Consider the following 14,759-nt stretch of genomic DNA (forward strand, 5'->3'; position numbering starts at 1 on the left):
GATGCTGCCTGACCCGTTGAGTTACATCAGCACTTTGTTTCCTTTTACATTCTAAGATTCGGGGGTCGTAGTTTCAGGATAAAAGCCAACAAGGGATTCATGAGCAAATGTGGATGGGAAACGCAATCAGCTGCAGTCTCAGTGAATGGCAGAGCAGACGGTGCACTGCATGGCTTGCTCTTGCTCCTGTGATTTCTGCTGAGCCTGCTTCTCGTGGAGCAGGGCCGTACAGCACCGAAAGTAACCAGTTCAACCAAGGCAAATTTTGTACATAAATGCTACCTGGACGCATTTTATAATTATCGAGGCAGCATCATGCTGAAAGTTTTAATCCTCTTTAAATTCATTCTTCTACTCTAAAAGAGACTATAATGCTCCTGCCTTTGTGAAGGGAGATTTGCAGGTGTATGTCTCGTGATCAAGTAACAACAATATCACAGAAAAAGACACAAAGTGTTGAAGTAACTGCGCTGGTCAGGCAGCATCTCTGGAAAACATGGATCGCTGACACCAAGGATTCTGGTCGGGGCCCATCTTCAGACTGAAGAAGATTCTGAAGAAGGGCCCCGACCCGAAACGTCACCTATCCATGTTCTCCATAGATGCTGCCTGACCCGCTGAGTTACTCCAGCACTTTGTGTCTTTTATTGTAAACCGGCATCTGCAGTTCCTTCTATCAACAAATCACAGAATGCTTGTTGTTAAATACAAGAGTCCACGCCAAATACGAAGGAATCCATGTGCTAGTAATGTGGGACTGTTTCTGCCTCAATGTCACTGAAGTCACCATACACTTTGGCACCAACAAGTCACAAATAGTTTCCCTTGTTTTCTCAGCTCAGTGTTTGGAGCTGGGCCACGTCATTGCCAGCATTTTAACTGAAATCACCATCTATCTCAGGACTATCACTGGGAAAAGACTGCTCTCAAATAGACACAATGAGAGCAGTACACACACAAACACACTCACACAGAACGAAAAGAAATGCGTGCACAGCAGACAGCAAACAGAAACACAAGCTCATTAAAAAAAAATGAAGGTTAAGGTCACGTGTTAGTGAGGTAGAAGGCTGTGCAGTTAATAGAGAACTGTGGAGAAGGAGGATCTTGGCTTCAATGCCCTTCCTTTGCTGAGTTACTGCCACCTCAAGTTAGGCATTGATGGAGACTGAGACAGATAGAATCACTGAGCTGCACAATACACAAACAGGTACTTCGGCCCACTTTGTCCATGCTGACCTTATTGGGCTTGTCCCGTTTGGCCTGCGATCCCTATAAATCCTTCCTATTCATCTATCTGCCCAAATGTCTTTTAAAAGTCGTAATGGTATCCGCTTCTATAGCTTCCTTTTGGCAACTCATTCCAGATATGGACTACCTCTGAGTGAAAAAGTTGCCCCTGAGATCCTTCGTAAATCTCTCCCCTTTCACTTTAAGCCTCTGCCCTATAGTTTTAGAATCCTCTACACTGGGGAAAAGGGATTGTGAGCCTTCACCTTATCAATGCTCCTAAATAAAGCCAAACTTCAGAGGGAGCAAATATAATTTCTCAGCCCCAGAGGAGGGTTGAATTGCACACATTCCACTTCATTCACTAATGAAAAAATAAACTTGCAGTGAATAGTAACAAAGCACTTTATATTGGGAGAAAGGTTGGTCAGGGTCTACGTCGCCCCTGGAAACAGTCAAAGGTAGGAAGCGCTGAACTAACATTAAAAACGGATGCCACTCTGGACATCGTAAGAAAATGTCTGTGCAGAAGTGTAAAGCTCAGCAAAATTAACGCAAGAGTGACCAGGACAGAAAATACTGTGAGTCACACTAGAGAGTGCACAACACGAGGAGAGTGATCAGAACGTATTAAGCACAAGCAACTAATACAAGATATTGTAAGCTATCAAAACATCAAAGAAAATCCACAACACAGGAAATCTGCTTTTATCTCTTGATAATACATCACCGTGTCTATTAGAAGTTGCAGAATATTCTGTATCACCTTCAAAAGAATCACTGAAGCCTAATTGTAGTTTGCAGAATTTCTAAAAGTCTATTGATACTCAGTGGTATGATTAATTTTTTTAATGCCATGGGAATGAAGCACTGGTGGAACAGTGCACAATGTATTGATGGAGTTTATTGGCTTTAGTGTTGTTTCTCTTGTCATCCCTGCCAGCAAAAAGCTCAAATAGATGCAGTGAACACATTGTCGCCCTTCCTTTCCAGTCCCCATTGCCCCCAAGCCAGAGATTTTCTACTGAGACACGTTGTGCTTATCTGTGAGACAGCAGGATAATAGAAATGCTAACCCTATCAGTGCTCTGGGATGAGTAGAGGAAGAAAGACTGGAGATAACACAATTGACTTCTGGCATCTGCTGGGCTTGAATCAAACTGAAAGATAGAAACACAAGATCATGCTAGGCACTATACTGCAGAAGTAACAGCCACCATTTCCCACATCACATCAACATCCTCCACACGATGTTCAAACATATTATTTCACAGCAAAGTACAACAGGTGTGAGGTGAGTATACAGTATATTTGTATATATTATTGTTGGAGTGAGTGTGTCTGGGGCTTGAAGAAGGGCCCCGTCTCAAAATGTCCTTTGTCCATTCCCTCCCAATGGATAGTAAAGGTTTAGATGGATATGGGCAAATGGGACAAACTTAGATGGGGCATCTTGGTCAGCAGGGACATGGACAGTTGGGCCAAAGGACCTGTTTCCGTTCTGTATAACTTTATGACTCCTCAAAGGCTGCCTAACCCGTGAGTTTGTCTGCCACTTTGTGTTTTGCTCGAGATTGCTGCATCTGCAGTTTCTTGTGTCTCCATGGGTTTGTGCTTTTTTTTTTTACCACAGTCTACCGAGGCGCATACCACTGGACCTTGAAACCCATTAAAAAAAAACACTTATTGCTACGATGTAAACATCACCAGCAAGTCCGCCTTTAACACCATCCCTGGTTGCTTTTTAAGTTGATGAGAAACCTTCCTGATTTGTTGCAGTCTTGTGCAATGAAAATACTACAAGACCACAGCAGGGTGTTTGGACTTCAGGAGCTGTTATCTAAGATCCAACATTTAGCAGTCACTCATTTGTACCAAATGGGTCAGACCAATTAAAAGAGGTACCAACTTTCAGGACAATAGATATTGAATACCAGCGTTATCAAACTCATCTGTGAATGAGTACAAGTGGGCTCTGAAGAGGAAAAGTGGATTGCAATGGAGAACTTGGGCTAAATGGCCTACTGACTATGTGTTGAAGCTTTTGATGTTAGAGGCCAACCAGAGGTTTAAAAACCGAGATTTATGTTGGATATTGAAATCTGACAATGTGGGTAAATGGAGCTATGTTCCGAGTTAGCGGATCTGGTTTGAGGGACTAAATGGCCCACTTTTGTTCTTTGATCCCTTTTCTCTGCCTCTTCTTGTTATAGCCAAGATTGGGAATAACGGGCTTGAACCATTACACACGACGAATAAAGAGCATAATCACAATATCTGTTGAAAAATCTGCCTGTGTAATCCACTATTCAATGAGATGAACATTGAATTTCCCTATTTCAGGTAAGCTGCACTCCCTGTGCTCTCCAGATTCCGCCTTCCCTCCCCACTGCCACCCAGTTCACACACAACACTCTTCCTTTGATTGTGATACGAATTCCATTGAGCTTAATATTATTAGAGATCCTAGATGTCCTGCACAGTTGCCTTTGGAATTCAGCATTTTAGTCTGTTGGATTTTGTATGCAAAGGAGCATGGCTTTGTCCATGGCTGGTCATGTCTTAGAAACCCGATTGAGTTTTTGAGGAGGTGACGTACATTGAGTCTCTGAGCAGTGGAGTGCCACCTGATGGTGCTATCAACAATATCTTACACTATTTGGCTGGATGGGTTTGGAGGGAGGGGCTGGTAAGTGATCCTGATTGATCCTGGATTTTCAGAGGGCAGGATGCAACCGGCCAACTTTCCATGTTGGTGGGTACATGTAAGTACTTCAGCTGTTCCAGATAGCTTGGCTGGAGTCATGACATGTTCTGCAGCACCAGTCTACAGTATCCCAGCCTAGTAGTTTAGTGTCAGTATTTTAGTTTAGAGTTACAGCGTGGAAACTGGTTCTTTAGCCCACCGAATCGGCGCCGACCGGTGATCACCCTGTACACCAGCACTACTCCACACACTAGGGACAATTTCCAATTTTACCAAAGCCAATGAACCTACGAACCTGCACGTATTTGGGACGTGGGATGAAACTGGTGCACCAGGAGAAAACACATGCAGTCACAGGCAGAAAGCGCAAACTCCACACAGGCAGCACCCATAGTCAGTATTGAACCCGGGTCTCCAGCGCTACGAGGTAGAAACTCTACCGCTGCACCACCCTATTATTGTCACGACCGTTCCCTTTACTACTGGTGTGAATTGGTGATTTCTGTAATGGCGGAGAACTGAGCAGATGGCAGAGATGGATCGAGTTTGCACATCTGGTTTCAGTCTTACCTGTTATGACATTCTAGGGTCTGCTACCTATATGGAAAATGACAGTACAGGAACAGGCACTTTGGCTCACCATGTCTGTGCTGAGCATTATGCCAATTTAAACTGCACACCTGCCTGCAAGCACATGGCCCGTGTATCCTCCTGTTCCTTGTCTGTTCATTTGTCTGTCTGAATGCCATTTTAAATTTATTGTATCTGCTTCCACCTCTTCTACTGGCAGCATGTTCCAAGTACCAACACTCTCTGGGGAAATGATTTGCTCCACACATCTCCTTTAAACTTCCCCCCCCTCTCATCTTAAAGCTCTGCCCTCTAGTATTTGACCCCGAAAACACTGACTCTGCACCCTGACTATGCCTTCATAATGCATCTACCAAGATGCAGTACAGAATGCCACAGGAGATCCTTTTTCCTTGTGGCTATCACCAAACTGTACAACTCCTCCCCCTTCTGTTGTTTTGTAGACTGACTCCTCTCCGCCACCCCCCTCCACAATCTTTGCACATCCCCAATTCTTTCCACTCGTCACGTTAATTTCATGCTTCATGTATCTTGTTGTGTTTTATGACTGTTGGCAGACCAATTTCCCTCCTGAGATAAATAAAGTTCTACCGTATCGTATCGTATAATACAATACAATACAATATATCTTTATTGTCATTGTACCCAGGGGTACAACGAGATTGGGAATGCGCCTCCCATACGATGCAATAATTTAAGTAATTAACAGCAACCCAACGAAACGAAACAATTGTAACAGTTTTTTTTTAGACAGGGTAAAGTGCAAGTTGATCTATGCGTTGTGGCCATCCGGCTCAGCAGGACCGGTTCATAGCAGCTATGGCCCTGGGGATGAAGCTGTTCCTGAGTCTGGAGGTGCGGGCGTAGAAGGCCTTGTATCGTCTGCCCGATGGAAGGAGTTCGAACAGACTGTTGCAGGGGTGTGAAGAGTCTTTGTGGATGCTGGTGGCTTTTCTGAGGCATCGTGTGTTGTAGATGCCCTCCAAGTCTGGTAGCTGTGTTCCGATGGCCCTCTGAGCTCTATGGACTAGCCGCTGAAGAGCTTTCCTTTCTGCCTCCGTGCAGCTGAGGTACCACACAGGGATGCCATGCGTTAGGATGCTCTCTATGGTGCAGCGGTAGAAGGTCGTCAGCAGCTGTTGGGGTAGACCAGACTTTTTCAGTGTTCTTAAGTAGAACAGTCTTTGTTGTGCCTTCTTGACCAGCGCAGCAGTGTTATTGGACCATGTTAGGTCCTCCGAAATGTGAGTGCCCAGAAACTTGAAGCTGGACACTCTCTCCACACTGTCCCCGTTGATAGAGATCGGGGCATATTCCCCGTTATGTGACCTACGGAAGTTGATGATCAGCTCCTTGGTCTTGGTGGTATTTAGGGACAGGTTGTTATCCGAGCACCAGTCCGCCAGGTTCTGCACCTCCGCTCTATAGTTTGTTTCAACCCCGTTGGTGATAAGCCCGATCACCGTTGTGTCGTCTGCAAACTTGACAATGGTGTTGGTGTCGAATGCAGGAACACAGTCGTGTGTGAAGAGGGAGTAGAGCATGGGGCTCAGAACACAGCCCTGTGGTGTGCCGGTACTCAGGGTGATAGTGGAGGACAGGTGCGGGCCCATTCTCACTGCCTGCGGTCATTCCAGCAGGAAGTCCAGGATCCAGTCACATAATGACGAGCTGAGGCCTAGCTGGTGGGGTTTGGTGATGAGTTTGGTGGGGATGACCGTGTTGAAGGCGGAGCTATAGTCTATGAATAGCATCCTCACGTACGTGCCCTGTCTCTCTTGGTGAGTCAGGACAGTGTGAAGAGCCAGAGAGATGGCGTCCTCTGTGGATCTATTTGCCCTGTATGCAAATTGATGTGGGTCCAGTGAGTCAGGGATGCTGGATTTGATGTGTGAGAGGACCAGCCTCTCAAAGCACTTCATGACTATCGGCGTTAGGGCAACCGGGCGGTAGTCGTTCAGGTTGGAGATCTTTGCTTTTTTCGGCACCGGAACTATGATAGCCGACTTCAGGCACTTGGGGACCGTAGCTAGAGATAATGACAGGTTAAAGATCCTGGTGAATACCTCAGCCAGCTGTTCAGCACAGTCCTTCAGTACCCTTCCTTGAACTCCATCCGGTCCTGCAGCCTTGCGTGGGTTGACCCTTTGCAGAGCACGTTGTACCTCCTGTGTGTTCAGTGCAAGACCTGTCCCACCGCCTCGGCTGGGGTTCTTTCACTCAAGGTGGTTTTGCCAGTTTCAAAGCGGGCAAAGAAGGTGTTAAGCTCGTTGGTCAGTGCCATATCGCAGTGGGGGCAGGCAGGGCTGCTCTTGTAGCCAGTGATGTCCCTGACACCCTGCCACATGCTTCTGGTGTCCGTGGTGTTGAAGTGGTCTTCCACCCGTTGCCTGTGGGTGTCTTTGGCCCTTTTAATACCTTTGTTCAGGTTTGACCTGGCAACACTGTATGCTGAAGTGTCACCAGATTTAAAGGCATTGTTGCGTGCCCTCAGCAGGTTCTGTACCTCCTTGTTCATCCAGGGTTTCCGGTTTGGGAACATCTTTATCTCCTTGTCCTCCGTGACATTCTCCACACAGCAGTTGATGTAGGAGAGCACAGTGGATGCGTATTCCTCCAAGTCTACCTCTGAACCGTAGGTGGCCTGTTGTGCAAACAGGTCCCAGTCGGTGCGATCAAAGCAGTCCTGGAGTTGTAGGGTGGCATCCTCGGGCCATATTTTGACCGTCTTTATTGTGGGTTTGGTCTTGCGGATGAGGGGTTTGTATGCGGGCAGTAGAAACAGTGAGAGGTGATCGGATTGTCCCAGGGGTGGGCAGGGGAGAGCTCTGTAGGCGTCCTTTACATTGGTGTACACCTTGTCCAGTGTGTTTGAGCCCCTGGTAGGGCACTGCACATGCTGATGGAATTTGTGGAGCGAGGCTCGTAGGTCGACCTGATTGAAGTCCCCTGCAACAATGAAGGCACCGTTGGGGTGGGCATCCTGCTGCTTGCTGATGGCCGAGTGCAGCTGTGCTAGCGCTAAGTTAATACATTTCTCTTCCTGAGCCTCCAATGCTTCAGAGGAAACGATCCAAGTTTGTCCAACTTCTCCCTTGTACTCTCTAATCCAGGCTGTATGCTTGTGAATTTCTTCGGCAACCTCTTCAAATCCTCCACATCCTTCCTGTAATGGGGCAACTAGAACTGCACACAATACTCCAAATGTGGCCGCAGCAAAGTTTTACAAAGCTGCAACATGACTTCCCAACTTTGATACTCAGTGCCCCAACCGATGAAGACAAGTGTGCCGTAGGGCTTTTTATTGCCACTCTTATCTCCTTATGTTGCCACTTTTAGGGAGCTGTGGATTTGCACCCCAGGATCCCGCTGCACATCAATGTTCCCAGGTGCCTTAATATTCTGGATCAGCCTACAACGAGGCACCTTGTCGAAAGTTTAACCAAAATCCATGTGTACAATATCCAATGCCCTATGGTCATCAATCATTTTCGCCACCTCCTCAAAAACTCAATCGGGTTTCTAAGACATGACCAGCCATGGACAAAGCCATGCTGACTATACCTAATAAATGTATCCTTTGCCAGATGGAGCACATCCTACCATAAAAATCTTCTCCATTTATTTCCCTGCCACTGAAGTAAGGTTCATCGGCCTATTATTTCCTGGTTTGTCTCTCCTGCCCTTCATGAACAGAGGAACAATGCAGGCTGTTCTCCACACCTCTGCAACCTCACCTGTTGCCAGAGGGGATATGGAAATCTCTGTCAAGGTCCCAACAATGTCCTCTCTTGCCCCTCTCAATAGCTTGAGAGGGTATAATGGACCAAATTATTCTAGATTGACTTTAATGCCCACTGCCCACCTAAGACAGTGGCAAGGACATAATGCTCTGGGAAAACCGGACATCACCCTGCAAATAATTTACTGCTCTCCGTAACTAATCAATAGGACGAAGTCAAATGTAACTGCGCACACTACTCCACCTACCCACTCCTGCCCCCTCCTCAGCCCCAAAGATCTTACATTGGTCTCAATTGCCATGCATTTTCCTTCCTCCTGCAGGAGGTTAACAGTGTTTCTTTGTGTCTGCACTATTCCACCAAGAATGGAATGAATGAAAGTGGAACAGAAAATTCAACATGTTGTCAGCATCAATGAGAAAGGTAGGTCATTGGTTTTGAGTTGATCCTTGGTAACCATGCAAGATCACCCCAAAAGGAGGCCACTGACTATTCATTTCTCTCCATTCACACTCGATTTGCCATGTATTTTCAACCATCCACCTCCGCGCATGTTTGATGGTAATGATACTTAGATTCAAGGTCCCAAGGAATTCCATTGCTTCTGATCTATGATCGCAAGAAGATCTGACAATTATATTGACCTCAAATCTACCAAACCAAAAGAATGATCTCTACAGTTTATGAAATACCTTCGGCTTGTGGAGCATGAGCTATGACCTTGTGAAGGAAAACTGTCAACCTTCATATCCACGGATGTGCACAACATCTACTTGGTCACCAAGCAGCCTCTATAAACAAATTAAAAGTTCTGGAGGAACTGCAACAGGTCAGGCAGCATCTGTGGAGGGAAATGGACAGATAGCATCTCGGGTTGGGACCCTTCTTCAGACGTAACAGATAACATTTTGTGTTAGGATCCTTCTTTGGATTGACCCGAAACATCACCTGCCCATTTCCCTCCACCCCCGTTGAGTTCCTCCAGCGCGGTTTCTAGCTCAAAACCCCAGCATCTGCAGTCTGGTACGTCTCTGGGCCCTCTGTACAGATGGAAAAGTAAACGCATGACCCCTTCAAAACAAGATGAAAAGAAAGGAACAGAAGAACACTTCTCCAGCTTCTGCCATACTGGTAGACCACTGATTCAGTACAACTGCTTTGAGTCCATACATCAAAATACTTTAAATACAAATCATTAATGATGGGAATGAAATTCTAATGCGTCCTCATCTGGTTGTTATAGCTACTGTACAAATGTGCCCTCACTAATCACTGCACAACTGACTGAATAACTGGGCTAAGCTCTGCGAGGGAGAACTTCAAGAATTTTTATAATCATGAAGCACATTCAAAGCCAAGGAAGACAGCAATAGTGTTACGCCTTCACAGCCTCAGCATGCCCCAAGCAGTAAGGACAATGAGAGATCCCAAAATATGATAAAGAAAGCACAATAACAACTTTACTGACACAAGGAACAGCAGATACAGGTTTACAAAAAAAAGACACAAAGTTCTGGAGTAACTCAAAGGGTCAGGCAGCATTTCTGTAGAACTTGGATAGATTATGTTTTGGGTCCTTCTTCAGACTTACTGTGGTGGGAGTTGAGAAAGCTGGAAAGTGCTCTCAGTGCTCCCCCTCTGTAATTCCTGCTGCTCTCCTTATCTCACACACCTTGTCTTTTCATCTCTGGCTGTTGTTGACCATCTGTATCATCTATTACTTGCTAGGCTTTGTCCCCCCTCAACCAACCTCTCTTCCAGCTTTCTCACTTCCATCTATCTTTGTTCTCCAGAGATGCTGCTTGACCCATTGAGTCACTCCACCGCTTTGTGTCTTTTTATAGCAACTTTGCACATTGATTAAGAGCAATGTGATAACGATCAGATAACCAGGTTTATAAATGTGGATTGCAAGATAAATTCTGGCTCAAGGACAATTGGAAGAAAAGTTTTGCTTCCAAGCACTTTGAGATTATATTTCTAAAAGCACTGTACCAATCCTGTGGCTTTGAGATTGGCTAAACAACTTTGTTTGAGGAATGAAGGGATATACGAGGACATATCTTTATTCCTCAATGGGGAATCATGACTATCAATTGCTGTAAATGACGATAGTATTTGGGTCAAAGATCATCTGTACTGAACAATGTGGTTTAGGCCCCAAGGAATGTTTTTTAATGAAAAGGTATTCGTTGGTTTGCAATACTATATTCAGTGATATCAAGGTGATGAGGATTGCAAATAAGGAATATTGGCTGCAATATACATAATATTAAATGGGGATGTACTGAGGGTTAACATCTTTAAATATGGATAAATTACCAGGCCTGTGTCATATATATTCGAGGGTACTAAAAGCATGGAGGAGACGCTACAGGCTCTGTTCCTTTCCCTAACTACCAAGGTGCTGCTGGAGCACGCCTAGCGTTGTACCATAAAGTGCAAGGGAGATTTACAACACTGTCATGGGACTGGAAATGTTTAGTCGTTGGGAAGGATTAGATAGATTGAGGCTGTTTGCCTGGTAACAGAGGAAGAGGCAAGAAGATAACTAAAGTGTATAAAGGTGTGAGAGCCCGAGAAGAATAAACAGGAGGGATTATTTCCCCCAACTGAGGGCCAAAAACCAGAATGGCAGAGATTTAAAATAGTTGGATGAAGGAAAATGGGGGAATTGAAGAAAATCTACTTTACCGGGTTTAAAACTCACTACTTAAAAGAGTGGTGAAGGAAGAAATGCTCATCACAATTAAAAAGTGCCTGCAAGTATACCTGAAGAGCCATAATCCTAAAACTTTTGGATCAGGTACTGGAAGGTGAGATTAAGTTTGACACCTTTCTTGACTAGCACAATGGGCCCAATAGATGCCTGCTCTGAGATGCAAACTTACCTTCACAAAACAAAGTTCACTTGCAATGCTGGTGAGGAGTGTTTGCCAGGATTTTCAATGGACTGTGCCTTGCATTTTATCTACAAACCTCCAGCATGTATTCTATTCTATGTATTCTTTAAAGTATTGTGTTCAGTTCTGGGCACCATGTTATAGGAAAGATGTTGTCAAGCTGGAAAGGGTACAGAGAAGATTTACGAGGATGTTGCCAGGACTAGCGGGTGTGAGCTATAGATAGAGGTTGAGTAGGCTGGGATTCTGGAGTGCAGGAGGATGAGGGTTGATCTTATAGAGGTGTATAAAATCATGAGAGAAATAGATCGGGTAGATGCACAGTCTCTTGTGCAGAGTAGGTGAAACGAGGACAAGAGGACATAGGTTTAAGGTGAAGGGGAAAAGGTTTAATAGGAATCTAAGGGGTAATTTCTTTACACAAAGGACACACACACACATTGCTGGGGAAGCTGCCAGAATAGGTAGTTGAGGCTGGGACTATCCCAACATTTAAGAAACAGTTAGATAGGTACATGGATAGGACAGGTTTGGAGGGATAAGGGCCAAACACGGGCAGGTACCAGGTGGGACTAGTGTAGCTGGGACATGTTGGCCGGTGTGGGTAAGTTGGGCTGAAGGACCTGTTTCCACACTGTATCACTCTGTGACTCTATGGTCTGTCCATATCTATTTGATTTAAATGTACTAAGAATCCAACAGAACTTCTGAATAAGCAAGGAATTTATATCACCAATCATTAGGGCAGCTCCCATATAAAATACACTGTCACATAGAGGGTTAGATGGATGTTTCTCACCTCTGACTTTCATAGCTGTTTTCTCATTTTCAATCATTGCTGGGGAAATTTCTACTGCCCAGATGGCCTAGCTTATTCTTGGTCATTTATGGTTCTGAAGTGTGTCAGCTACTCCCTGACGGATGATCAAGGTTCAGCCTGGTCCAAAGGCCAAACATGTACTCTTCCAGGAAGATTCCCAGACAAGAGAGGGGAAATAAAAACTGGCTTATTTTTCACCCTATCACAAAACACAGAGCACCCTGCAATTTGTAGTTGTGTTCATACTACCACCCTTACCAACTCTGCACAGATTATTCCATGAGCCTGACTTGTAGGTAGCGGCTAATCGCAACGTACGGTCTACTCTTGGAAGAGAGTGTAGTATTGTGGAGTCAATAAGCTACTGCACTCCGGGCAAGAGAATGTTTCATATATTTTATCCTTACTTGTCAAGGCAAGCCACACTGAGACATTGGTCCTCAGGTTGTGGTTGTGCAGTGATAACATCGTTGTCCTCCAGGATGGAATCGATGAAGGTTGATGGAGAAAGGGGCTCTTCAGTGCCAGTGGCAACAGGGCTGACCACCTCAATTTCCGAATGAGCTGTTGGACTTGAAGGCTCTTCTTTAATATTGAGCAGAGGACTAATTCTGGAAGAAATAAAAGACGACTGGGTGAGGAGGAGTGGATTTGACGACATCTTCCATGCAACAAGTCTGGACAAATCTTTTGTTTGTTTGTTTGTTTTTATGTCTTGTTTGCTCTGTAAAGCATCTTTGAGTTTCCTGAAAAGCGCTATATAAATTAAATGTATTATTATTATTATTATTAACAAAGGACAAGGTCCAGTTGCTAGTTTGACTGCCTTTCCATTTCCTGCACACATTTGGCTCTGCAAGAAGAGGAACAATAAGGCAGCTGAGACTCTCGGATTTATAAACAGAGGAGTGGAGGACATACTTGTACAGTAGTACAAAGATTTTTGTTTTGCTCCTAAAGCAGAAATGGTTACGGGATTCACTCAAGGGTTTACTTTTATGATTCTAAAAGATCACAGATCAAGGGTTTAGGATAAGTACAAAGGGAAACTGGTGCCAAAGGACAAGAATTTAAGATGATTGGTAAATGAACAAGAGACAGGAGAAGTCAGAATGAGAATGAGCTTCTGAAAAAAAGTGCAGCAAATCTAGATTTCATTGCCTGTTAGGAGCAGATTGATAGGTAATCTTCAAAAAAGGAACTGGATAAGGAGACGTAGTTCAGTATGGGTTTGGATGGGGGGGTGTTAAGTGAATAAGGTAATGGGATAACAAATTGTTCTTTTAAGGAGTTGGCACAGCTACAATAATTTGAAATTGCTGTGATATTATGTTTAACTAAAATCACTTCCAGTAAGACAGAATTAACTCGTCAAATAATTTCACTTGTGGGAATTAGCTATTTGAGAGAACTATGTACCATGCACTATGAATCAGTTCACATCTCCAGTGAATGGGAAACACTGACAACGACTCTACCAGCGGTAGATCTTCCCCCCAGATAAGCTGACCTGAAAATAACCGATTTCCTTGACTGTGTACCTTGTGTTGATTGGATTGATGCTCAATGATTAAAGGCGGTGGAGAAAGATTCAGACCAACACGTGGCGGGGTTAATGCACTCACCTTTCCATGTGAAGAGACGGGGAGGATAAAGGGCTGCACTGCGCCAGGTCCGTGATGTCCGAAATAATTGGACCAGACAATAGCGAGTTATCTGGTGAAAAGCAGCTGTTTCCTGGAAAGTTCACAGACGTTTGCTGTAATGAAAAGCAGGGAGAAGGTCAAAGAGGCTGTGGACAATTACCCCAGGCAGAACATTACTTAGACCATTTGTTTGTCTGCATCCCATCCCTTTACTTCAGCTCCCGAGACCACTCTGTTTAATAGAGACCACTCTGCTAGATAGAGCTCTTAAGGATAGCGGAGTCAGGGAGTACGGGGAGAAGGCAGGAACGGGGTACTGATTGACAATGATAAGCCATGATCACATTGAATGGTGGTGCTGGCTCGAATGGCCTACACCTGCACCTATTCTCTATTGTCTATAATGTTACGCAGCAAGGGCAAGTCTGTGGACCACCTTTGTTTTGTGGAGGTGAGTGCGAGCCCATTCACCTGTTTCCTTTGGGTACAAAAAACTATCATTTAGAGCTCAGTTTGAAAGGACACCTGAACACAAACCTCACCTACAGCAGGTGGGTTCCACCACAGAGGTGGCCCCAAAGCAAAAGCGTCCAGGTCGTGGGGCTGGAAACTGAAAGTGTCCTGAGCTAATTCTGCTACAACCATCATCTGTGGTACAAGTGATGACTCCCACTGATTGTCGCCGGAAGCTTGCGCCCTTTTTCAGGACGGACAATGACAGTGATGGAACATTTGAAACATGGATGATGAACACGAAAGAGGAAGATCACAGAGGTGATGGATTGACCTGTTACTCGATTGTTTTATGGATTATCTCCCCACCAGTGGGAAACTAGTTCACAGCGCGGTGCAGCACTGGAGCAAGAAAAATTGAGAAAAGCATTGGGGCAATGGTGTCAGGCAAAGCTGAGCCAGTCTCTACCGAGATTGGATCTGTTATGAACCCAACGGTCAAGGTCACAGCTTATATGCCGTCATGTGGAAGATGCAGCAATCTAGATTGATCTGACCAAGGTTCACTTTTCCATTCCAGTCTCCTTGAATTAAACACGACTACTACATCTTTTGTTCCTGCACACGAGCTTTTCCGAATTAAAGCAGATGTTGCATGAATTCTTT

General features: G+C 44.9%; 1 protein-coding gene across 3 annotated transcripts in view; it reads right to left on the bottom strand.

Annotated features, from left to right (window-relative positions):
- The window catches only part of hsf1 (heat shock transcription factor 1), an 83,217-nt gene that overhangs the window by 14,532 nt on the left and 53,926 nt on the right, over positions 1–14,759 (bottom strand). For 2 of the 3 annotated variants that reach the window (XM_078429693.1, XM_078429689.1), the window contains 3 exons: positions 13,620–13,753; positions 12,402–12,605; positions 2,307–2,390 (listed from right to left, as the gene is read on the bottom strand). In XM_078429693.1, coding sequence (XP_078285819.1) covers positions 2,307–2,390; positions 12,402–12,605; positions 13,620–13,753 — 422 coding nt within the window. The remainder of the gene's footprint in view (positions 1–2,306; positions 2,391–12,401; positions 12,606–13,619; positions 13,754–14,759) is intronic. The other variant, XM_078429702.1, reaches the window with a different exon arrangement.

This window comes from Rhinoraja longicauda, chromosome 2 (assembly GCF_053455715.1).
Source record: "Rhinoraja longicauda isolate Sanriku21f chromosome 2, sRhiLon1.1, whole genome shotgun sequence".
Lineage (NCBI taxonomy): Eukaryota > Metazoa > Chordata > Chondrichthyes > Rajiformes > Arhynchobatidae > Rhinoraja > Rhinoraja longicauda.